At 40.4% G+C, this 26,043-nt stretch overlaps 1 protein-coding gene across 4 annotated transcripts in view; it reads left to right on the plus strand.

Moving 5' to 3' along the window:
• Positions 1-801: 801 nt before the first annotated feature.
• The window catches only part of LOC143983320 (uncharacterized), a 78,171-nt gene continuing 52,929 nt past the window's right edge, over positions 802-26,043 (plus strand). For 2 of the 4 annotated variants that reach the window (XM_077482870.1, XM_077482887.1), the window contains exons 1-9: positions 806-1,042; positions 1,688-1,824; positions 8,322-8,434; positions 15,717-15,806; positions 18,180-18,239; positions 18,327-18,452; positions 20,288-20,347; positions 24,446-24,495; positions 24,574-24,710. In XM_077482870.1, the coding sequence (XP_077338996.1) occupies positions 896-1,042; positions 1,688-1,824; positions 8,322-8,434; positions 15,717-15,806; positions 18,180-18,239; positions 18,327-18,452; positions 20,288-20,347; positions 24,446-24,495; positions 24,574-24,710 (920 nt within the window). In that variant the 5' untranslated portion in view covers positions 806-895. Of the gene's footprint in view, positions 1,043-1,687; positions 1,825-8,321; positions 8,435-15,716; positions 15,807-18,179; positions 18,240-18,326; positions 18,453-20,287; positions 20,348-24,445; positions 24,496-24,573; positions 24,711-26,043 lie in introns of all 4 variants that reach the window. The other 2 variants (XM_077482880.1, XM_077482896.1) reach the window with 2 other exon arrangements.

Consider the following 26,043-nt stretch of genomic DNA (forward strand, 5'->3'; position numbering starts at 1 on the left):
AGGGGCCAATATATTTACGATATTTAAAGAAATATTTTAAAAAAAAATTCACTTTAAGCGTCATTAAAATCAGTGCTCCCGAAAAAACGTTAGTTTTTAAAACTTTTTTTGCATTGATACATGTCCCCTGGGGCAGGAGCCGGGTCCCCAAACCCTTTTTAGGACAATAACTTGCATATTAGCCTTTAAAATTAGCACTTTTGATTTCGAACGTTTGAGTCCCATAGACTTTAATGGGGTTCTAAAGTTCATACAAATTTTCGGTCTGTTGGCAGGTTCTGGTGGGAAACGAACCAAGGGGTGTTCGGCTCATCCCTAATCTATAGCTAAAAGACACGTTGGGATGGCAGTTCTCTGAATGTACTCCACAAATGTACAAGTTTTAATAATATTGTCCCTAGTTTCTTGTCCTTTTTGTGAAACCCGTCTGATCTATTTTTATATACCCGGGTAAAATAGGTGTTAATCTGTTAGAAAAAATTTTTGGATGTGGATATTGGACATTGGTGTCATTATCTCAGGTCCGAGGTTTGTTTTTGCAGGCATTTTTGGGTCTGGGGTTTTCCCGGACACCATCTGATTAAACACACAGGTTTTGCCATAAAGCCTGCTTCAGTTCTTGACAGATCTAAATGTTTCTACCAGCTCATTATTCAGAAAATACGCAGTTTTGGGGAATATATTATCTGCTTTAGAAAATATTTGGGAAATACTAGTGGAGCAAGTTATTTATTCTTGTCCCGGACAAATTTGCCAGTAAATATTGTGTACATATTGAAATCTGTTGCCCTTTTGGACCACTGACCTGTGAGCACTTCAGGCGAAGGAGGGGATGTTGAGTGAGAAATGGTTTTACAATAGTGTGCTGTAGGATTGAAAACTATTTTATTGTAGCATGTGGTCACATTTTCAGTGTAACACAGACATGGGGACTGTTACTCTCACTCACTTGTTGTCAGTGATTTCTCTTCTGCATATCACCTATGGAAACCCTGTGGACTGCAGTTCTAAAATAACGAAGATCCCTAATGACTTTTTGCAGGTTAGCATGTTGGATTATTGTCTTGTATTTAAAAATGTATATTTAACCACTTCAACTCTCACACCTGTAAACCCCTTATGGAGCAATTTTTACAATTCCGTTATGTATCTGTTGCTTCAGTGACAACTTTATTCTTACTTAAGATAAGACAGTAATTCATATACTATGTTTTAGGGACAAACTAGGCTTTTTCTTGCCAATACTGTTTTGTAAAAAGCATTTTACTTTGATTGAATCTAAAGGCGAAAAAAAAGAAAAGACATAAGTGTAAAAAAGGAGGCCTGGGGGGTCTATAGTATGCCTGTAGTGGTGCATTTTTCCCCATGTTTAGAACAGTACCACAGCAAAATGACATTTCTAAAGGAAAAATTGTAATTTAAAACTCATTGCGGCTGTAATGAATTGTCGGATCTCGGATCTCTGTTTTAGTGTATATCCTGTTTTTGACTCCCCTCTTTTTCCCATGGTGCCCTCAGGGGGAGTTTAGGAGGATCCTAATATCTTGGTTAAGCATTTAAAATAAAGTTTTTTAAAGGTCTACTTCTAGGATATTTTGATTCCAGTTTACCTTTAGAGCATAACAAAGAAAAGTGCTGGTTTGTTCATGTGGTGAGTCCTCACTTTATTCTTGGCTTTCTGTAACAGAACATTAGCCATCTGGATCTTGTGGCTAAATCCTCCAGTCACGAGGATACACATCTCATAGGTCAATCGTACTATGAAGCAAAATTGTCGGTCAAACTCAATGAAGATAAGTATACCATTACTGAACTATGGATAGCGTAAGTTCATAACCAATTTATTTCAGATCATACACTGGATTTGATGGGTTTTCCTGAGACAGCTTTTGTCATAAAGTTTATCTAAAAACTTGACCTTTTGGCTTTTGAATGTTAAATTTTTTGCTATGTGTATCTCCACTAGGAAGATTTACTCTCTCTTTTTGTCTTGAAGACTATTGTCAACTAGACTAAAGTGAAAGAGAATTCAACATTTTGAGTAGTCAACGGAACAAAAATAGAAGAGAAACATTTAACTTCTTACTTCTTGTTATGTCTATGAGACAGAAAGGAAAGCTAATTGTCATCAATAGGTTGGCAAAAAAAAAAAAAAAACAGTGTTTTTATTATTCCCTACTCCATTCAAAACATACAAAAAGGTTTTTATCTTTAAATATACTGTAAAGGAAAAAGTCCCAAAAGTATATGACAAAAAAGGAGGTCTACTTGGCATAGCATACTCTGTTCATTCCTTGAATGGCTAATTCAGAAGGTAATGATTCCTACTCTGAATGGTATAAGGTCATCAGTGGTGTACCCCAAGGTTCATTGTTGGGAGCCTTACTTTTTAATACCTTTATAAATGATATAGGGTCTGGGATTAAAAGTACCATTTCAGTCTTTGCAGATAACACCAAGCCATGCAGTGCAATAACGTCCTTACAGTCTCCAACTTACAAGTCAACCTCAATGCACTGTTTAACAACTTAAGCTCCGGACCAATTTGCAGCCAAAGGACCAGGCCCCTTTTTGCGATTCGGCACTGTGTCGCTTTAACTGACAATTGCGCAGTCGTGTGCAATGTGGCTCCCAAACAAAATTACCGTTTTTTTTCCCCACAAATAGAGCTTTCTTTTGGTGGTATTTGATCACCTCTGCGGTTTTTATTTTTTTGCGCTATAAACAAAAATAGAGCGACAATTTTTTACTTTTTGCTATAATAAATATCCCCCAAAAATATATAAAAACATTTTTTTTTCCTCAGTTTAGGCAGATACGTATTCTTCTACATATTTTTGGTAAAAAAAAAAAATCGCAATTAGCGATTATTGATTGGTTTGCGCAAAAGTTATAGCGTTTACAAAATAGGGGATAGTTTTATAGCATTTTTATTAATATTTTTTTTTACTAGTAATGGCAACGATCAGCGATTTTTATTGTGACTGCGACATTATGGCGGACACATCAGACATTTTTGACACTTTTTGGGACCATTGTCATTTATACAGCAATCAATTCCTGTGTAAATGACACTGACAGTGAAGGAGTTAACCACTAGGGGGCAGTGTAGGGGTTATGTATGACGTGATGTTTTTTTTTTTATTGTAGGGGGCGTGGCCTGGCTTGTGACATCCCTGATCGTCCTTCCCTTTAAAAGTGAAGAGACAATCAGTGACAGCCACACAGGGAAGCACGGGGAGAGGTTTGTTTACACAGACCTCTCCTCGTTCTTCAGCTCAGTGACCCGATCGCGGGACACCACCAGCGATCGGGTCCACTGGTCCCGCGGCCACGGTCACGGAGCACAGGACCGCGTCGGGAGCATGGCGGCGGTGGCGCGCCCTCGACCCACGGCTGGGCACTTATAGAATCACGTACCGGTACGTGATTGTGCCCAGCCGTGCCATTCTGCCGACGTATATCGGCGTGAGGCGGTCCTTAAGTGGTTAATTGGGCAACTATGTGGTAAATAAGATTTAATGTTGATAAATATAAAGTTATGCACTTGGGGGCTAAGAATATGCATGCATCATACATACTAGGGGGAGTACAACTAGGGGAGTCAATGGTGGAGAAGGATCTGGAGTTTCTGGTCGATTATAAGCTTAAAGGGGTTGTAAACCCTTGTGTTTTTTCACCTTAATGCATCCTAGCAGTCACCGGCCCCCCAGCCCCCCCCCCCCCGGTTTACTTACCTGAGCCACTTCATCTGTTCGACGGGGACATGCTGTCCCTCTCTTCACGAGGCCCAGCTCTTGATTGGATTGATTGATAGCAGCGCAGCCTTTGGTTCCCGCTGCTGCCATTCAAATGCAATGACGCAGGCTCCGGGAGCTCGTCTGCAGGGTAGCCCCCTTGGGAGAGAGCTTCTCCTAGGGGGTTATCTGATGCGGGGGGAGCCGCGAGAGCAGGCGGGGGACACCAGAAGAGGATGTTCAGGGCCACTCTGTGCAAAACAAGCTGCACAATGGAGTTAAGTATAACATGTTTGTTATTAAAAAAAAACAAAAAAAAAACGATCCTTTACAATCACTTTAATAATAGCATGCAATGCCAAGTTGCAGTTTCCTATGTGAGCAAATCCTTTCTTCTATTAAGAGAGGTATGAACTCCAGAGAGAGAGAGATATCATTTTTCCCCTGTATAAATCATTAGTAAGGCCTCATCTGGAATATACAGTTCAGTTTTGGGCACCAGTTCACAAAAAGGAAAAATCGGGGGAACTGGAAAAAGTGCAGAGAAGGCAAGTTTAACTGTTAAGAAGCAAGGAGGAGCTCAGCTATGAGGAACTGAATTTATTCTCTTTTGAGAAGAGGATATTAAGGGGGATATGATCCACATGCATAAATACATAAGGGGTCCATATAGTGAACTTGGCGTTGAGTTATTCACTTTTAGGTCATCACAGAGGATAACGGGGCACTCTGGCCAGCTCAGTAGACTGCTTTAAAAAGGCCTGGATTCTTTTCTAAATGTACAAAATATAACTGGATACTAACATTTATAGAGAAAGTTGATCCAGGGAATATCTGATTGCCTCTTGGGGGATCAGGAAGGAATGGATTATGCTTTGCTGTTTTTTTAGCCTTCTTCTGGATCAACGGTAGGTATAGGATTGTCTATATAGGATTGTATATTTTATTGGTTGAACTAGATTGTCTTTTTTTTTTTTAACCAGACTAACTATGTGACTATAAAGGAAGGGTTTATTTGGCTAAAGTAAACAGTGAGGGAAAAAGTATTTGATCCCCTGCTGATTTTGTACGTTTGCCCACTGACAAAGAAATGACCAGTCTATAATTTTAATGGTATGTTTATTTTGACAGTGAGAGACAGAATAACAATAAAAATATCCAGAAAAATGCATTTCAAAAAAGTTATAAATTGACTTGCATTTTAATGAGTGAAATAATTAGTAGACCCTTTCTTAAAACTTGACTTGGTGGCAAAACCCTTGTTGGCAATCACAGAGGTCAGATGTTTATTGTAGTTGGCCACTAGGTTTGCATACATCTCAGGAGGGAATTTGTCACACTCCTCTTTGCAGATCTTCTCCAAGTCATTAAGGTTTTTAGGCTGTTTGGTAACTTGAACCTTCAGCTCCTTCCACATATTTTCTATGGGATTAAGGTCTGAAGACTGGCTAGGCCACTCCAGGACCTTAATGTGTTTCTTCTGGAGCCACTCCTTTGTTACCTTGGCACTGAGAAGAGCCAAGGTTTGCAACCTTCCCCCTTTTTATATGACAGGTGGGCTGGCTAGGATAAAAAATCCCAGGAACAGAACTTCCACAAATTACTCCCCCTCCCCCAGCCTAGGGAAGCCGCTAACTCACTAGAACCAAACACAGTTTACCTGCCTACATGTTCATGTTGCTCTATCCTTCTCATATGCACAGGAACAGTTCACTGTGCCTCCAGACTATCTGGGATGGAGACCCTTGATTAATGATTTAATAGGCCAGCACTTGGATCCTAATACACCAGCTTGCAACCACAAAAGAACCTTGAATGGCATACATGGGTCTGGTGGTTGTCCCTGCATGTGGGATCAGTACTCAAAATATTATTGTCTTCATTGGGAGACAGCATACATATGATTGGGTGACCCATGTCCAGCATATCCAGTCCTGTTTTCCATACATGGAAGTAGATGATGGATCCATTACAGTATGAAACATACCCATACTGGATTGAGTATTAGTATACAATATATGAGGATATTCCTCTTTGGAAGAAAAATCTTGGATGTTTTCCCACATACATGGACATTTAATGTGCAGGACAGAGGATATAGAGTAGGAGGAGTGTTTTTTGTGTTTGTTTTATATAAATTTCTTGGCCAAGTATTTTAAATATCAGTAATTGTGTTGTGATTTACAAGTTATAAACTACTGTATTTTATGTGTCATCTGCATTGGTTGGAATATTCAAATATTTATACAAATAAGGTATGTTTGTTTGAGTCTCAGCCAGGTTTATACTTTTTAATTTAAAATATTTTTATTGGAAAAACAAATTAGACATAACGGACATAATTGTGCATAACAGTGTAAGTTTTGTCAAGTAGCTATAAGTTCCAGCATATCACTAATAATCCAAATATAGTAAGAAAGGCATATGAGCAACTTCAGAACATAAATAATAATTGGTTAACTCAAGTGGTAAGGTCAGGACTGTCCAGGAGCCCTAAAACCGGGTGATATTTCATGGGTCTTCCTTCTCTCCTAAAGGGGCTGGCCCCAACGCCTGCCTCACTGTATCAGGATAACTGACAGAGTGAAATATATAAATATTAACCTAAGGGTGACCGCCGGTCCACCCAAAGGGGTTCCATACACAGCACCCCTTTGGGAACTCTATGTGGATATGCGTGGTGCCCCCCTGGGGCCCACGACCAACCCCTCCCCTGTGCTCGCTACTGGCCCTCTGGTAAAGGCTATAAAACGGCGCCCACCATATCAAAGATCAGTACAAGAGTGGTTGAGTGTCAGCTGTACAATATTAGGAGTGATTAAACTCTGACCAATAATGATTACTAAACCCCCTTCAGGGGTAGCGTTCTGTCTTGCTTGAAGTGAAGGGAAGAAGGGACCAGATTGTCCCCGAAAGGAAAGAGAAGAAACGTGTGAGAGGAAAAGAGAGGTGTAAAGAGATGGGTTCTAAGAGGGATAGGAGCATTCATGGTTCCAGGCGGCATACCAGGAAGGAAAGGTATATTGCAGGAAGTGGCCCAAGGTTCCCAAGTGGCATTAATCCTTTCAATTGTGTCATTAAATTTCCCTACTATTTGTTCTTTAGCCATTATCCAAGACACTTTTCTCCTGAACCCCTGGTAGCAAACAGTGGGTTTCTTCCAGGCCTTAGCTATTGTTACTTTAGCTCCTAATAAAATGAAAGAGGACAGTGCCTGGAAGTGCTTAGTTAGATCCTGGATATTGTGATTTATGTGCTATACTGAGGTTAGGTGTCACTGTTTCACCTGTTAAGCAGCTAATGGTATGGTAGACTTTCTGCCAGAAGGATCTATGCGAGGACAGGTCCACCATATGTGGAGCATTGTGCCCTCCAGCTCTCACCCCCTAAAGCATAGTGGCGAGGTCCCTGGGTAAATTATTGCCAGCCTGGAGGAAACATAATACCACCTAGTCAATAAATTTAAACTAGCTTCAATGAGGGATTTATTGAGAATACCTTTGTAAGCTCGTTTTGATGTGCAGAACCAATGCGAGGTAGTCCACGTGCTGCCTCCTGTCCCCCTCCCAGGCCCGAGCATAGGTTGGCTTGGTCAAATTTGTCGCCAGTGCTGTATAGATCAGTGAGATACCTCCTCTCTGATCCATAGTGTTTGAGCACCAATGCTCATAAAGGGTTATTGTGGGGGGTTCCGTTTTGTTGGTCCAGATGGAGTATAGGAAATAAGAGATTTGGGAGAATCTAAATAGTTCCAAATCGGGCATTTCTAATTTCTTCCTGAAGTGGAACAAAGTAAGCGGACTCGCCAGAGAGAGGAAGTGACCAATTCGATAGAGGCCCTTATCTGTCCACCACCGGAACGCTTTAATGTTCAACCCCGGTGAGAAGTTAGCATTATGAAACAAATGCGCTAGAGGCTTGAAGGGGGATATCAGGGTGTGTTGTGCTTAAAGCTTGGAGCATAGGGCAATGACGTGAGAAAGGGTGGGGGACATTATAGCTGGCCTAATTTTTGGGTCGCACTAAAGGAGATAATCATTAGTATTCAAGGGGGTAGCTTGTCTTTCCATGGAGAGCCAATCAGGCTTTGGTCCCCTATAGAAAACCATTGAAATTTGTGTGAGTTGTGCTGCCTGGAAGTACCCCCAGAGGTTTGGCAGACCCAGACCGCCCTGGGATTTCACGCAGAAAAGGATTCCTGAGGGACACATATACCCTTTTGTTACCCCAAACAAAGCATACTATTTCCGACTGGAATTTATTGAGGAATTGTTTCTTAATTGGGATTGGGAGAGAGTGAAATAAGTATAAAAGATGGAGGAGAAGGGACATCTTAACTGCATGATCTCTGCGCAGCCAGGATAGACCACACTTTTACCACCTTTCCATGTCACCTCTACATTTGTGTACCATAGGGGGGTGGTTTGCTTTAAAAAGGTTATTTATATCTGGCGTTAGTTTGATTCCTAGGTATGGAAATGCGGCAGGAGCCCAAGAAAAGTCAAAGTTACTTGAAAGCTGTTTAAGCAGATTCGGAGAGACTGTTATGTTTAATGCTTTTGATTTGTTCATATTGCCCCGCAGGCCAGAAACCTCGCTGAAAAACCGCAATAACTTATATACCATAGGAGTGAATGTGTCATGCACCACGTGTGACCAGAACTGCGTGGTTAGCTACAGAGGAACACCAAACACATGTGAGTGAAAATATAAATGATTTATTAAAGTAAGTGAATAATATAAATACAACCTCCTCCAATATGACACAACATAACCAACCAACAGACAGAGACCCACAAATAACAACAGACAGATAAGTACAATAAATGGGAAATACCCGAATCATAAATAATAGCCAGGCCAAGGTCATACAGAGCAGATCAGCAGATGGACAGGGGATGTTCCAGAAACATAAATGTAAGCCTGGCCAAGGTAATACAATCTCATGATAAGCGGGATCATTAAGTAAGATGGGAAGATATTTAGCTACTGTAATCTTAATCTTGGTAAATTCTGAACTATAAGGTGTAGAGAAAATGGGGAGATCTTTAAAGGACAATGAATATTTATTATTCTTTTATGTTTTCTTATTTATATTGTGCATAAGTAAAGATTTTCTAGGGATTTTTTTTTCTAATTCCACTTCAGCAAAATGTCCCAAGAGACTTATTTCAACTTTGCAGTTCAATATTGTCCCTTCTCGTTTTTACATCATCGTGTTTTATTCTAGAATGTCTTATTTAATTATCAAAACAAATCAAATATATTTTTTAATTACATACAAAAATAGATCAATTCTATTACTTATTTCTTACCACCCCTTCCCACTATCCCTCTCACCCTTTCCCCCCTCCCCCTCCCCCCCTGGTTTGTTTTATTTTAGATCTCTTCTGTTCCGAGTTCACATTCCTCTGCCTACTATCATCTTCTCTAGGTATTTTTCTGAGGATTTACATTTTTCCCAACTTTCCCAAGTACTGATGTAATTCCGGTATCGTCCTTTATCTCTTCTGCCCAAGTATTCCATTTTATTATAATACTCCATTTTATCGAACCATTCTCTTATACCTGGCTTTTCGCTATTTGACCATTTAAACGAGGAATGATTATAATACTACAGGTGTAGCCTGTGTTGGCTAACCACAATGGGTCTATTCACATTAATCAATTTATTAATTAATTATTTTAGTCACATGGGTTTAACCAGAGAAAGTATTTATTCGATTTCCTGTGTTGTGATTGTTAGCTATGAGTAAGCACTACTGCAAAACGTCAGCTCCTGTCTGCTGTGATATTTCATCTTTGATTTTGATGTGAATTTTTCAAATAAAAAAAAGGCAGTTTTTCAAGGGTGCGGCTGTCCAGAACCATTTCCTGTTTATGGCTACTTTCAATTGCCAGCACCCGTGGCTTCTAAACCGAGAGAGAGGTTTACCATCGGTTTGTCCTCCTGGAGCGGTGATATCTTCCCTTTCCTTCCCCATGTCCAAGTTAGGGGCCCCAGTTGCTCGGCATAAGCCAGTCCTGCAGTAAAGTGAGGTTGTGACTTAGCTGAGTCAATGCAGGTGTGGGATCAGTTCTAATTTGGGTTTTCAATGCAGGGAGGACAGGGGGAACCCCCAAAAATGTGTGGGGAGTGGTAATGTCACAGATCAGAGCTGGTGGGGTCTCCTTGTAGAGGAGGGGGTTCCCCTGACAGCCGGTGTGGAAGGTGGTTCCTGTGCAATCAGACCAAGTTGTAGCAGAAGATGTTCCCCTTTCTGCAAAAGAGAAGATGAAACTTTTATTTCTGTATGAAAAGTTCAGGCGGAAGGGGGAATGACCATCTATACGTGATTTCCCTTTCAATCAATAGCTGAAGTAACGGTTTGAGCAATCGTCTTTTCTGAACCGTATATGGGGATAGGTCAGCAAAAATCTGGATTTTGTGTCCATTCAATGTGAGATTGTCAGAGATCCTGGACTTCTTCATCACCTCCTCCTTTACTGAATAAAAGTGGGGTTTCACAATGATGTCTCTGGGGAGACCATCCGTGCGGCGCGGGGGGGGGGGGGTTGAAGGGCATTGTGAGCTCTATCCAGCTCAAGGTGGTGTTCAGCAATATCTGGGATAAGGCCTTTTATGAGAGATTTTACAGCCGCTTGTACCTCTTTCCCAGATTCAGGGAGCCCCCTAATCCTAAAATTATAGCGCCTCGATCTGTTTTTGAGGTCATCGATCTTTACAAATGATGTTTCTAGTTGATCCTGCACATCTTGTAGCCTGGCGAATTCTGGTTAATCCATGCCACAGATTGATCAGCTTTTTTCTCTATTGTGTCTATTCTCATCACTATTTGCTACAAATCTGGAGTGATGGATGAGGTTATATGTGCTGCATTCAAAGCTAAGCTTTTTGAGAGCATTTGTGCAAAAGTTTCCATCATGGAGGGGAAGTCAGTGGGTGTAGGAGTTGCTTAGTTTGCTTCACTTACAGCCATAAGCAGGCCTGTGTGAGGGTCCAGCATGGGGGTATTGGGGAGACCAGAGCTCATCCTGCGCAGCAAGGACTCAGTGGAAGCGGGAGATGTGGCCAGGGCAGGGGAGGGTGTACAGTACCTGGGGAAGGCGGAGGGATCGAGTCCTGGTCCGCAATAGAATCCTCTGTGTCCTCAGCGATGTGTGCGCCTCGTGGTACCACCACCATCTTGGCGTAGCTGATTAGTCTGGCCGCTGCTAACATCTGGCGTTCCTCCTGGATTGCACTGCTGTCATCAGAGGGTTCCCAGTGAGAGGTGTGGGGGGGCACTCTGTGAGCCCCGGTGGCTTTCAGGGGGCTGTATTGGAGCGGAGCTCTAGACACTGGTGGCCATCTTGGGAGCTGCCACACATGCTCCTAGGTTTATACTTTTTGGTCCATTGAGACAAACCAAACCATGAGAGTTTGATTCGATTGTTGGATTACTAAAGATGATATGAGAATGGTTGCAAAGGCAGAAGATTTTTTTTCACCTTCATGCAAAACCTATTGCATGCAGCAAAATCAAGGTTTACAATCACTTTAACTAATATATTGTAGAATTAAACATAATGTCAATAGCTATCTGATCTAAAGACTGGCTGAGTGAAAACTTCAAGTCTTTAAAGAAGGGGTTGAGCAGAAAGCAGGGGAGGCCTTGACTGGGGGACATTCAGCCTCCAGACAGTATTAATAAGATTAAGGTTTTGCAGGTGTCCCTGAGTGGGGATACTCCTCCATTCAAATATTGATTAGAGCAGGACCCACCTTCAGAGATGCATGCTGAGCATTATAAAACTATCAGCTCCCTGCTTAGACAAGCATCTCTACAATCTATGGAAGTCTTCCAACATCAACCTCCCTTGCGTCTGGGATTTCATGTGACCTAATGTCAATAACCGCAAAGGAAGATTGTGCTGGAAAATGTGAAAAGACATGTCCTTTAGTAATGCCCACATTTTTTATTATGCCCTTACAATTACTACCGCACTGTGTCATTATTTAGTACACAGAAATCTGTCTCTACAATAAAAGGGCCAGTTGGTTGTTTTGTCTCCTGACCAAGGGTTCCTAGTCCTCCCCTGGCAGAGAGGTTAGCTTTTTACATGTAGGAACAGTATGAACAAGGATCCAAATTTAGGTAGGATACCCTCCAACACATGAATTAATACCACAAGAGTCATTTGCATGTTCGTACCCAGGTGATGCACGAGTGTGAGCAAATATGTGTCATCTCTATTCATCTAGCAGATTTTTCACTCTTTCTCTATAGATCTTGTCTTTCCCTAATTCCACACTGTTACTTCTGATGCCGGGTACACACGACCGGACTTTCCATCAGAATAAACTCCGAAGGTCTTCCCGATGGAGTTCTGACCGAACTGACTTACCCACACACAATCGGACCAAATTCCGTTTCGAACGCGATGACGTACGACGGAACTAGAAAAGGAAGTTCAATAGCCAGTAGCCATTAGCGTTGTATCTGGTCCGTCGGACCAGCATACAGGCGAACGGTTTTCCCGATAGAAATTGATTCCGTCTGAAAGATTTAAAGCTTGTTCTATTTCTAGGTCCTTCTGAATTTTTTTAAGAAAAATGATCGGATTATCCCAGACACAATCGGAATATCCAACGGAATGATTCCGTCTGACCTTTTCGGCCAGAAATTCCGGTCGCGTGTACGTGGCATTATTCGTTTTCATCGTTTATTTTGTATTGCAGACCAAGGAGCAAGGGAAATTTATATGACCTACCAATAGGGACAGGTGGGTGCAAATGACAATCTTTTTTTCCTATACCTAACCTCATAGTACTAAGCTAGGGATTCAAGTATTTTATTGTGTTTCAACAGAAGTGGATTACAAAACAAATAAATAGATTAAATTGACAAAAAAAAATTAAAAATAAGGATTTGGGTAGGAAAGAAGAAGCACCCAGTGTCGAGAAAACTGCAACCTTCAATGTATGGTTCAAAAAATGTTTATTGTCGGTGTAAAGCTGTAAATCAAGCAAACGCATTTCAGGGGAATGGATTCTCCCTTCTTCAGGGCTGTTGCAGCATGCTATTGGATGGGAATGGTTCCCATTATAATGTGTGGTCCATGCTATCTGGTAAGAAGCATATACTAAGAGTTTGTGTTTGGTGGCGGAGACTGTCAGTCAACTTTGTCTACATTTTTTGTACTTTATGGACATTTTTTGCTCACTATTGAAAGAATTTTTATTTGATTTTTATTTGATTTAATACTTCGCACATAGATGTATGTATTTGTTTGTAATATCATTAATTAGGATGTTGAATGTCCAGTTATTGTATGATTTTTAGGTGATAATTAGTTTGATGCATTATTATTATTTTTATTTTGTTTGCACCTTTGTTTATATTCATTGTATGGGGATTATTTGTCACCCAATGTATATTTAAACTTTTAGCACCACTTCTTATCTGAATTCCCATCCAATAGTCCGCAGCAACAGCCCTGATGAAGGGGGAGTTCATTCCTCCAAAAACATGTTGGCTTGTTTTACAGATTAACATCAACAACAACTGTCTGTTGAATCATACATCAACAGTTTCGGTTTTCTGGACACTAGGCAGTCTTTCTCTCCTACCCAAGTCTTCTAGCTGAAACAACCACATAACCGTATCAGAAAGGTGGCAGCTCAAGCCCCCAAAGGTCCACCACCACGATCCACCATTGGGCAAAACCCACTGGAAGAGATTGCTTTCCCTTTTCTCACACACCCATGACTAGTGACTGATGTAGAACCACTTGCTGACCACCCTATAGCAGTGTTACTGCTATAGAGCGGCCGCTCTGTGTAGAAGCAAGTATATGAACGTATTCTGCACTTCTGGGTAGGGAGCATGTATACTGCCGAAGCACTGATTCTGCTTTGATTAGTCACAGCAGAAGCCAATCAGCCTATGGATGACCGCCGTACCTGCTAATCAGCGAGGAGATACATTGAATGGAGCTCTGCATATGTAAACAATGCAGAGATCCATCCTGTCAGTGGGAATGTGCTGGATTTTGTTTCCCTGCGAAGCATGGAATAAACTCCAGCACTTTCAATAGTGAAAGCAGCACACTGTACGCAAAAAAGCACTGGTTTGGCACACATTTACTCTTTGATTGCCCTAGATGTTTAACCCCTTCCCAGCCAGTGTCATTAGTACAGTGACAGTGCATAACACCGGTCACTGTATTAGTGTCACTGGTTCCCACAAAGTTTCAAAAGTGTCAGTTAGTGTCCGATTTCCCGCCACAATAACATAGTCCTGCTATAAGTCACCGATTGCCGCCATTACCATACCATAACCATACCTTACCATAACTTACCATAAAAAATGAAAAATTATAAAAATTCCAGTATATATACCATTATACCATATACGCTTATTTGGATTTTTTTTTAGCAAATATATGTAGCAGATTACATATTGGCCTAAATTTATAAAGAAATTAGATTTTCTATTTTTTTTTTTTAATTGGATATGCTTTACAGCAGAAAGTTAAATATATTTTTCCAAATTTTTCAAAAATTGTTGGTCTTTTTTTGTTTTTAGTGCAAAAAATAAAAAACTTAGTGGTGATCAAATACCACCAAAAGGAAGCTCTATTTGTGTACAGCATTATTGCAAAATTGTCAGTTAAAGTAACGTGGTGCTGTATAGCAAAACATGGCTTGGTCATGAAAGGAGGTAAATCTTCCAGAGGTCAAGTGTATAATGATAAAATGGATACATGAGAGCATGAATTCATTATACAACACTCATGTTTAAGATGGAATTTTAAAGAAAGGAAATTAAAAAAAAGCTCTTGATTATTACATATTACCTAACAACTAGGTATAGAGATTACATAAAGATTTCAGGATAACGTAACCACATTTTCAATCAAAAGGGACCTGCTGACCTCTGGTATCACAGTCTATCTAAAGCACTGGCTCCTGCTAGTTAAAAGAGATTAAAGAAGTATTTAGCACTCCGTTAAAGTGCATGTAATGGCATTTTTTATTTTATTTAATTTGGATAAAGTGGGGAAGGGGGCCACCCTGGCCTAGGATTTATTGCTATTTATGTTCCCGTTGTGATGTTTGACCCTTCCATTTATCCTGGTGACCACTGACACTGAGCAAAAAAGTAAGAGGAAATTAAAGATTTTAGAGTTGCCTGCACAGCAAGGGCCAAGGGGAAACCATCCAATGGGGCAAATAATTGGGTGGTCACTGTCCAAGACTTTAGTTCCCCTCACTTTATGGAGATTTCCTTCCTGTTGCTTCTCCAGGATAGAAAATGGTGGGAAACCTCCTCAAAAGGGGGATTTCATTAGCATAAAACACAAGTACAACATACATGCTTTTTCAATGGGTAATTTGGTATTCAAGTATTTTATAAATACACCCCATATTGTGCAGAGCACACAAGATCAACGTTTTTTTTTTTACCAAACTTGCCAAAAAGATATAAAATGATTCCAATGGTATAGTTGAAGACCAAAAGGAAGCAAACGAAGAGAAGCTCAGTGTTAGGGTTTACATACAGAAAATATAAAAGAAACACTCCTATGGCCACATCCATATGGGAGTTTGATATAAAAGAAAAAAATGAGCATAAGCTAGCCCAAAGGTAGGACTTTAGAGGCACAGTGGACAGTAATAGATATAAACTTATATATTTTATTTATAACGATACATGGTGCAAAAAGAAAACAAAAATGTAAAGAATTAAAAATATATACACAATACATGACAAAAATTAACATGCATAGTATACATAGTAGTGAGCCCCTGTGCGTTAACACGTTTCTCTGTCTTTGTCAGGACACACTCAGGGATTGTAGGAAAACTGGTCTCACTATCTAAGATAAAACACATAGATAAGACTAGATATTTCATTTGTCTGTCCTTTTTAACTATACATTACAAGGATGTGCTTCTAACAGACTGCTGCTATGGAATTTTTTTTCCAATAGGTGACATAAAATTGTCAAGATTTAAGATGGATGAAGGATTTCTGCTCCTGGAGATCAAGACTGCAGAAATTACTAATTTATACCTGGCAAGTGAGTATAAAGACACTCACTTAAAGGAATTATTTCATAGAAACTGACCCTCTGGCATCAGTACTGGCAATAATGATCATGTTGTGGCATTTCCTTATGGTTCTAAGGTATGCAAATTAGATTTGTGGCAGATAATTCCTGCATAAAAACAAGAGGATGAGCTGTATATTAACATGTGTATTGGCATGTTTTTTTCACGTATGCGTGGAAAATTCATAAAATTCTTCTAGCTTTTGTTTGGTTGTATCATACACATGTATACTATACTGTCAAAAGTATTGAGACACCTGCCTTTACACGCACATGAACTTTAATCCCAGTCATAGTCTGTAGGGTTCAATGTTGAGTTGACCCATCCTTTGCAGCTATAACAGCTTCAACTTTTCTGATCTCACTGATGTGCTTCTGGAAGAATGGTCAAACATTCCCATAGACACACTCATAAACCTGGTGGACAGTCTTTCCAGAAGAGCTGAAGCTGTTATAGCTGCAAAGGGTGGGCCAATTCAATATTGAACCCTACAGACTAAGACTGGGATGACATTAAAGTTCATGTGCATTTGAAGGCAGGTGTCACAATACTTTTGACAATATAGTGTATATGCAAATTTTTTTGCATTTTTCTTTTAATGATCTATACGCAGTGCAAGTTTGAACGTCTGTGTGTACAGGCCCATTAAAAACAATGGGCTGCATTTACATCCGCAAAAAAAGTCTGAATGCCTAAAAACATGGTGTTTTTTAGGTGGCTGTGTGCAAGAGGCTTTGAAAGAATAGCTTATATTCTGTCCTAACTCCAAAGTATTATTATAATAATATTTTTAATAAAAAAAAAAAAATATATATATATATATATATATATATATATATATATATTTTTTTTTTTTTTTTTGTACAAACCAATAACTATATTGAAATAAAAAGTGTTTTTATATGCAATTTTTTTCTACAAAAAGGAAAAAAGATAACTAAGGGCCTGGGATATTCAAGCTCTTTGCAGATAAAAAAAAAAGATCACCAAGTCATTCATTTATGTATTACCGTAATTAAATTAATTAATTGTGCATTCATACTGCATAAAGCTAGTGTGGATACATGATTCTGTTTTTATATTAGCTTCTGCGTAGCAGCACTGAGACTGAGGGATAATAGCAGCACTGTGAGTTAATTAGACTTTACTATGCTAGGCTGTACTGTCAATCTAACACTGATATCTTGCTGACAGGAGGAAAGAGTAGAGCAGTTATTTGCTGTGGAGTTAGCAAACTAGGGTTTAGGGCAGCCAGTCCCTTGAGAACATCTTCTATGACAAAATGCATCAGGGCGGAGCCTGTGCTGATGTCATCACACCATCAGACCGAACAGTTGGCTCGTTTGTTTCTTATGCTGTCTTTTGCATATTGACAATTTGAGTACGGTACCTTTCTTTTAATAATAAATATACCAAATGGTTTACACTATGAAGTCTTTGTGATTTGTTTCTTGCCGGAATCCTGTTACATACAGAGTGTTGGTGCAGACTGTTACAGATGTTGGTGTTCCCTGTGGTTCCCTATATTTGTCCCTGTGGTGGATTGATGTAGACAGTCCTCTGACATCAATAAGGGCTATTATTGCTTTGAAGTCTCTAATTTTGGTAAGGCTGATGTTTTGCAATGATGGTGGAATTGTAAACTCACTAACAGGATTCACAGAAGAAATTGAGCATCATTCATATTTTTTTTGGTGGACTTTTTATTGTTTATGATTTTGCACTATTGTGATGATTGCACAAGGTGTGTGTATGTGTGTATGTATATGTATATGTATATATATATATATATATATATATATATATATATATATATATATATATATATATATATATATATATATATATATATATATATATATATATATATATATATATATATATATATTTTTTTTTTTATCATTTGATTTGTGAACCTAAAGGTATAGCAATATTGTGATTTTGAAACTAGGGCAACCAAGCTTGTTGACTAAAAGCCTAACCCTAAGCTATTTTTTCCCAGCTGGTTAATATAAAAAAAGCAGCCCTAACTACAATACTCACTTTCAATTCAGGGATGTCCCAGGCAGTACCACAGTACTTCTTTTCCAAAACAAGATGTCCTTGGTCTTTAGAGTTGAATGAAGCCTCAGTCACCCAACCTGGAAGACTGAGCACAATACCATTAATACAGGGTGTCATGGACCCAACCTCTGAAGGGTGCCACCTTGGCTCCTTTCATTTACTGTATATTGATGCAGCTAGGGGCACTGACCTCAGTGGGATTTCTCTGGGAGAGGGGAGAGAGATGAATAAATGCTGGAGAAATGTAAAGTCACTTACCTGGTTATGCTTTTTGGCAGGGATGCCTCAATTGCTGAACTGGCCAGACACAATTACAAATCCTTCAGCGGATACTATAGGTAATGTTTACATATTTCAAAAACAAATTTAGCTGATTGCCTTGATATAAGATATAAAATGTGTTTTTATTTTTTATTTTTTTTTAGTAGTCAAAACTGCCACACAGGCCGCTGTAGATAAGTTTCAAGAACAGGCTACGTGTTTTGGAACCAAATATAACTACTTTTTGCATGATGCTGAAGTAGTGAGTCGAGGTAAAGGTGAAGGAGGAGGTAAATAAAAGTCTAAAGTGTTAATAATGTTTAAAAGATGCTATGCTACATATATAAAATTATTTCATCAGTATAACCCCTTCACGCCTAAGGGTAAAACAAATCTATAAGCATAGGCACAATTTTGCAATTTAACACGTGTTAGTAAACTGTACATGTCATCACAACTACTTAGTGTATCCAGGGGGATTATACCTTGTTTCTTTCAGGACAAATTGGTCTTTCTTTTTTGTGGTAAATGGTAACCGATATCTCCTGATTTTTTTTTTTATTATCAAAGCAAAACTGGCCCAAAATAATAATAATAAAAAAAAAAAAATGTAGCTGTATATTTATTGCTATTATCGTAATTTGCCACCAAAGAACAATCTGAAATAAATTCTTCTGCTCCTGACAATTGCAGGAAAACTACATATGTATATGTTAGTTGTTGTTTGTACCTGTAGTACAGCACAGAATCAATGGTGCACATTTAGCATTTTTATTATTCCTGCCTAAAACACGCCGACACTGATAATTTTTTGATCATTTCTACCCAAAATATACTGACCATGACCTTTGACAACAGCATTGACCCTAAAGCTAACCCTGGTAAACCTTGATCTTGTTATTTTTTTTCTTTATAGTTTATGTTTTAATTAAAGCGGAGGTCCGCGGATATTTTTATTTTTTTTAAAGTCAGCAGCTACAAATACTGCAACTGCTGAATTTTAAAATAAGGACAATTACCTGTCCAGGGCGCCTGCGATGTTGGTACCCGATGCCGATCTCTCCCTCGGCTCTTGGGTGCTGCCGCTGCCATCTTCGGTAAGGGGATCAGGAAGTGAAAACTTGCAGCTTCACTTCCTGGTTCCCTACTGCTCATACTCGGTAATCCCAATAGGCATATATTGATTGGTTTGTGCAAAAGTTATCGCGTCTACAAATTGTTTTTACTAGTAATGGCGCCAATCTGTGATTTTTAGCAGGACTGCGACATTGCGGTGGAAAAATCCCACCCCAAATGACACTTTTTGGGGACCAGTGACATTATTACATTGATCAGTGCTATAAAAATGCACTGATCAATGTAAAAATGACACTGGCAGGGAAGAGGTTAAGACTAGGGGGGTGATCCCTTAGTGTGTGTTTTAACTGTAGGGGGGATGGGCTGCCAGGGACATGACAAAGATTGCTCTTCCCGATGACTGGGAACAGTAGAACTCTGTCATGTCCCTTGTCAGAGTGGGGATTCACCTTGTTACCAAAGGCAGATCCCCGTTCTGCCTCTGTACTAGGCGATTGCAGGTCGCCACCGGGCATCGAGTCCGCTCGACCTGTGGGCACGCTCCGATACGCAAGCCGACGTACAGCTATGGCGAGAGCCAACCTGCTATCGTATAATGACGGCGGCTGATCGGCAAGCAGTTATTTTGGTTGGCACAGAGGAAATGAGTTGGTGATGGGACCAGGACTGATGAGATTTAGGCATTGGTACCTTGGTGCTTGTAGCTTTTGGGACAGAAATGATGGTGTACAGCACTGGGGATCAAGACACAGATGAGTATGCAAAAATAGTTTTGGTTTAAATCAGGTATTGTTAGTGTTAAGGTTACACAGAGGGTTGGTGGTAGGGTTATGTTGGGTAAATACTAAGGTTACTGATCCGGTTGATGTTGGGTCATAGGGAGTGTTGCTATTAGAGTTGGAGTTACAGGTAGAGTTAGTTTGAGCGTTATGGTGGCCATATACTAAAAAAAAAAAAGATCATACAAAATCATTCTATCAATTTTAACGTTTGTTTAATTTTCTAATAATTAGTGGGTGAATAACGATAATCCTTTTTAACTTTTCAGAGCTGAAAAATGGATTGAAAAGTTTGCCAAACTTTTTATTGAATGAACAAAACTTGAAAGGTTAGTGAGTTTCTCAAACGGTAAAAATTTGTACGATTTTTCATGCGCATGTGCAAGAAAATGTTAATCTAGAAGTAAAATACTTTATTAGAACGGACAAACATTCCAGAACGTCAAAAGGGCAAATATATTTTGCCACTTCCTTTCTAATGTGAACAAACTAAACGATAAACCGATTAATTTATGTCCATTGAACGATTTATCTTTTGAAATTTAGTCACTACATGATGGTAGTATCGTGAGCTCTGCCGAACGAGGTTTCATTTTTCTGAAGCACTTCAAAATGAGTTTTTGCCTAGTGTAATGCAGGCCATACACGGTCGAATTTCGAACAAATTTTCTTTTCAAAATCAGAAAATTCGTTTTTTTTGTGATCCGATGATGCCACCATTGATTTTCGAAATTCGGCCGACCAAGCCTTCAATTTCACCTCATGTTGCTACAGAAAAGAATTTTCTTGGCTGGGAATCTTCTTTTCTCTCCGTAAATTTTCTTTTATCTCCGTACATTTTCTTTTATCTCCGTACATTTTCTTTTCTTATTACGTTTCTCGCACGATTCTCCCATCATTGATTAGAAAATCGTTTGTTTTTCTAAAAATTTCCAACATGTCCGATTCCTCAAATTTTATTTCCGCACGAAAATCGGCTGTTGCTGCAGCCCACTAATGGTGCGAAATTCATACGAAAATTCTTAGATACGATTTTCGAAAGAAAATTCTTTTGAAATTCGAACCGTGTATGGCCAGCATAAGACCTGTATTAGGGTTACAAGGAGATTTATTAGTAAGTATAATGGTGGTTGGTGTAAGCTGCTGCACATGTGGTGATAGCCACGGGCAAAACTCTAGAACGTGTAAAAGTGGAACATTTTTGTACAGTCAGGTTTGACACATGATATATTTTGCATTGATAAATTTGGCTTATTACCTTAGCTGAGCCATGCCTGATCCTGACAAGTTCATGCTGCACTTATGATGCAAATCAAACACCTCCTGCGGATGAGTGTGGTATGGTAATAAAGCTCCAGAACCTGTGACACTTGGATTCTTGACTTAAGATATGAACACAATGCACCTTGCTGCCCTCTCAGGACTGGGGATGTCCTAATGGTACACACACAAGAAACACAAGAAAGAGAGGGTGCGCCAGGCAAGCGCATTATCCCAGTAACGCTTATTAAAAAAGGAAGTAAATGTATCTGGATCCAACTGGCTTATGCGTTTCAAGGGTTTGGATCTGAGGAAGAGGGTTTAACCTCGATACGCAACGGTAAATGCAATCCAGGTGTGGTCCTGTAAGGGACTAGAAGCATGTGGAGAGGATTGCAACATTGCTACATTTTGATGAGCCTTGGACAGTTTTTGTTTGTGAGTAGATATATTTACTTCCTTTTTTAACCTCTTGCTTACTGGGCACTTAAACCCCCTCCTGCCCAGACAATTTTTAGCTTTCAGCGCTGTCACTCTTTGAACAACAATTGCGCAGTCATGCTACACTGTACTCAAAATAAACTTTTAGAATTTTTTTCACACAAATGGAGCTTTCTTTTGGTGGTATTTAATCACCACTTGGGTTTTTATTTTTTGCTAAATAAACAAAAAAAGACAGAAAAAAAAAGTTTCATAGTTTGTTATAAAATTTTGCAAACGGGTAATTTTTCTCCTTCATTGATATTCGCTCATGAGGCTGCACTGATGGGCACTGATAGGCTGCACTGATAGGCACAGATAAGGCGACACTGATAGGCATAGATAAGACGGCACTAATGGGTGACACTGATAGATGTCACTGATGGGCACGGGTAGGTGGCACTGATGGGCACAGGTAGATGGCACTGATGGGCACTGGTAGGTGGTATTGATAGGCAGCACTAATGATGAGGCACTGATTGATGACATTTATAGGTGCCACTGTTGGCACTGATAGGTGACACTGTGGGCACTGATGAGTGCTACTGAGGGCACTGGTAGGTGGCACTGATGGGCACTGGTAGGTGGCACAGGTGGGCACAGAAGCCTCTGCAGAGGCTCTTCGCAACTCACAGCTGGGGTTTTTTTTTCTCCTCACTAGGGATGAGCCGAACACCCCCCAGTTCGGTTCGCACCAGAACCTTTGAATGGACCAGAAATTCGTACGAACTTTAGAACCCTATTAAAGTCTATGGGACTCGAACGTTCAAAATCAAAAGTGCTAATTTTAAAGGCTAATATGCAAGATATGCATCAGACAACACCAGCAATAAGGGGTATCTTCAGATGTATACTGTGCTGGAGGCACACAACACCCACTTTAACTCCTGCAGATGCCTGAGAAAAGAACACACTGTCCCTGTCTATCTTGCTCTTTCCCTGCATGCCAGAACACACTACACTATATCGTGTGGGGTGTGTACTAAACCCCCTGAGCTATAATTGGCCACAGGCATCCTGCCTGTGGCCAATTATGGCTCTCCACGCTGCAGGCGCTGTGATTGGCCAAGCATGCGGGGGCACAGTGCATGCTTGGCCAATCATGAGCTAGCAATGCATTGCGATGGCGTAATGCATTGTGGGCAGTTCGTGCCACATGAATTTGGTGCGAACAGTCCACAAAGTTCTCAATTCACCGAACAGACGACGGCTGATGTTCGAGCCGAACATGCGTCGAGTTGAAAGCCGAGCTCATCCCTACTCCTTACACTACTTGTGTGAGGAGAAAAAATAGGCGATTACTGACTCTGTTTACATCACATGATCAGCTGTTGGGATCGAGTCTCATAGGCAAATTAGGTCCGCTCTGTAGCCATCTTTTGGCTATAGCACGGACAGGAGGTGGTTAATAAACGTTCCTGGGATAATGCTCTAGGCTGGTGCGCCCTCTCTTTCTTGTGTATTTTGTTTTGCAGTGTACCATGCTGCGCTTATGCTGTATGTGGTCCCCACTCTTGGAATACCTGGGATTCTGTTCCAGGCTCAACCTTCACAAGGGTTGCTAATCTCTCTTTTCCCATGCGAATGCCAAGTAGCGTCCAGAAGACCTTGGATGTACCTTTCATATTGTAAGAGCTATCTTGCTTCCTGCATGATGAAAAAAGCCAAACTTCAGCCAAACTTCAGCCCCTCCCTCCTGCCGAGTGCCCCCACAACAAGCCGCTTGCAATGGGGGCACCCAAGCAGGCACGCTCCTGAGCTGCGGCTCTGTGTGTCCATTCACACATGGAGTTGGGGTTCGGCCCCATCCCTCTGTCTCCTGATTGGCTCAATGGCTGTGATTGACAGCAACGGGAACAAAAGCCATTCAGGAGTGTGAGTCCCCAGTGAGCCAAGTCTCTTGTGGACATCGCTGGATCAAGAGGGGGCTCAGGTAAGTATCAGGGGGGCTGGGAGGGGGGGATGCTGCACACAGAAGGTTTTTTACCTTTATGCATAGAATGCATATTATTTGAACAAGCTGAAGTTAGAAGCTGATTGGCTATCATGCACAGCTGCACCAGATCCTGAGTGCTCCAGTTTTAGTAACTTAACCCCTCAGTGTCCAGGTACCCACATCTTGCATCATATGGACCAAAAACAAACAACCAGACACTATCCTATGAGCTCCTACCCTGTTTCCCCGAAAATAAGACCTAGTGTGATTGTCATCGGTGATGGCTGCAATATAAGCCCTACCCCCCAAATAAGCCCTAGTTAAAGTCCTTGTAGGTCTTATTTTCAGGGTAGGACTTATTTTTGGGGAAACCGGGTAGGACTTATTTGGGGGTAGGGCTTATATTGCAGCCATCACTGACAATCATGCTAGGTCTTATTTTTGGGGGAAACAGGGTAGTAATACTTGCTAACCTGGTTGTATTCCTGTTATACTGGGAAGCCACAATGAACACCCATCAGTCAAAATTAACCTATCATAATTGCCTTTTCATAAAAAAAGTAAAAAAAAAAAGTTCTGTTCATGCAATCATGCAATATTGAGATCATATTGAGATCACCAGAAAAAAACTGCCTTGCACCAAGTGTAGTCATTCACAAAGCCAAGGAAGTGTTTTTGGGATGCCAGGATCCAACTGGTCAGCACTAACCTTAAATGTAACTTTAATAATTCTGGTGTTCATATATTTTAGAATCCTGCTCTGATTTGGAAGAAAAGCTGACTCCTCTTTCCAGCAAAAAGGTAACATTACATAGGAGGTTTTTGTATAGTAATAGAGAGATGGATAACCTGGGATGATGGTTGTGATTTGCTTTTTAGTCTTTAGGGAGGTGGAATGTGGTGGTTTCAGCGCACAGCAAGATATTCATCGCCCTTCATGACACTTCAGCTGTCCATAGTGCTGTAGAGATACGCCAAGAAAATCATAAATATTACATGAGCATTTTGGCAATATTGTGAGTATACAGAAAGCCATCAGTAGTATCAGAGGGTACTTTCCAAGCTGAGGTCACCACTAACCATGAGTGTAGTGATAATGACAAAATGTAATTGTTGAAACCAATGATTTGATTGATTCCAGTCTTGGTTTTTAAGGTAACAAGCCATTTAACCTCAACTTGATAAGTAACTTTTTCTCAAGTAAGAAAGTTGTCAAACCAGCTAAAAGACATGGGCACCGTCAAAAAATTTGTTTTGTTCTGTACTAAAAAAAAATCGTATTTCATAATTTGTGTACAAAATTGAATTCAGATTCTTACAAAATACGAATTTTTGGAAACTTTTCGTGAAAATAATGAAAGTTCGTTATGATGAATTTATCATTATGAGGGGTTCCCACCTTCCCTGTGCTGTGCTGATTTCCTGGGTTTTAAAATTTTAGGTTTGTTAACTTTTCGTAACAATTACGAATGTTCGTTATGATTAATTTATCATTATGAGGGGTTCCCACCATCCCTGTGCTGAGTTCCCAGGTCTGTACACCTGCTGTGTCCATTATGATGGGTTCCCACCATCCCTTTGCTGAGTTCCCGGGTCTGAGTGTACACCCGCTGTGTCCATTATGAAGGGTTCCCACCATCCCTGTGCCAAGTTCCCGGGTCTGTATACCCGCTGTGCCCATTATGAGGGGTTCCCACCATCCCTGTGCTGAGTTCCCGGGTTTGAGTGTACACCTGCTGTGCTCTTTATGAGGGGTTCCCACCATCCCTGTGCCGAGTTCCCGGGTCTGAATGTACACCCGCTGTGCTCATTATGAGGGATTCCCACCATCCCTGTGCTGTGCTGACTTCCTGGGTTTTTAACTTTTAGGTTTGTTAACTTTTCGTAACAATTACGAATGTTTGTTATGATGAATTTATCATTATGAGGGGTACCCATCATCCCTGTGCTGAGTTCCCGGGTCTGAGTGTACACCCGCTGTGCCCATTATGAAGGGTTCCCACCATCCCTGGGCTGAGTTCCCAGGTCTGTACACCTGCTGTGTCCATTATGAGGGGTTCCCACCATCCCTGTGCTGTGCTGACTTCCTCTGATTGGTGAACAAATCACCAGTCACAATTCTGTTAATTTGGATCCGAAATTCGTTAACGAAATTTCGTATTTCGTCTAAAATTCGTAAGCATAGAAATTCCCATAGGGTTCCCACCATCCCTGTGCTGAGTTCCCAGGTCTGTACACCTGCTGTGTGTCCATTATGAGGGGTTCCCACCATCCCTGTGCTGTGCTGACTTCCTGAGGTTTTAACTTTTAGGTTCCTTAACTTTTCGTATCAATTACGAATTTTCGTTA

The sequence above is a fragment of the Lithobates pipiens genome, unplaced genomic scaffold (assembly GCF_037356315.1).
Source record: "Lithobates pipiens isolate NorthernLeopardFrog02 unplaced genomic scaffold, aLitPip1_a1.2 Scaffold_1, whole genome shotgun sequence".
Lineage (NCBI taxonomy): Eukaryota > Metazoa > Chordata > Amphibia > Anura > Ranidae > Lithobates > Lithobates pipiens.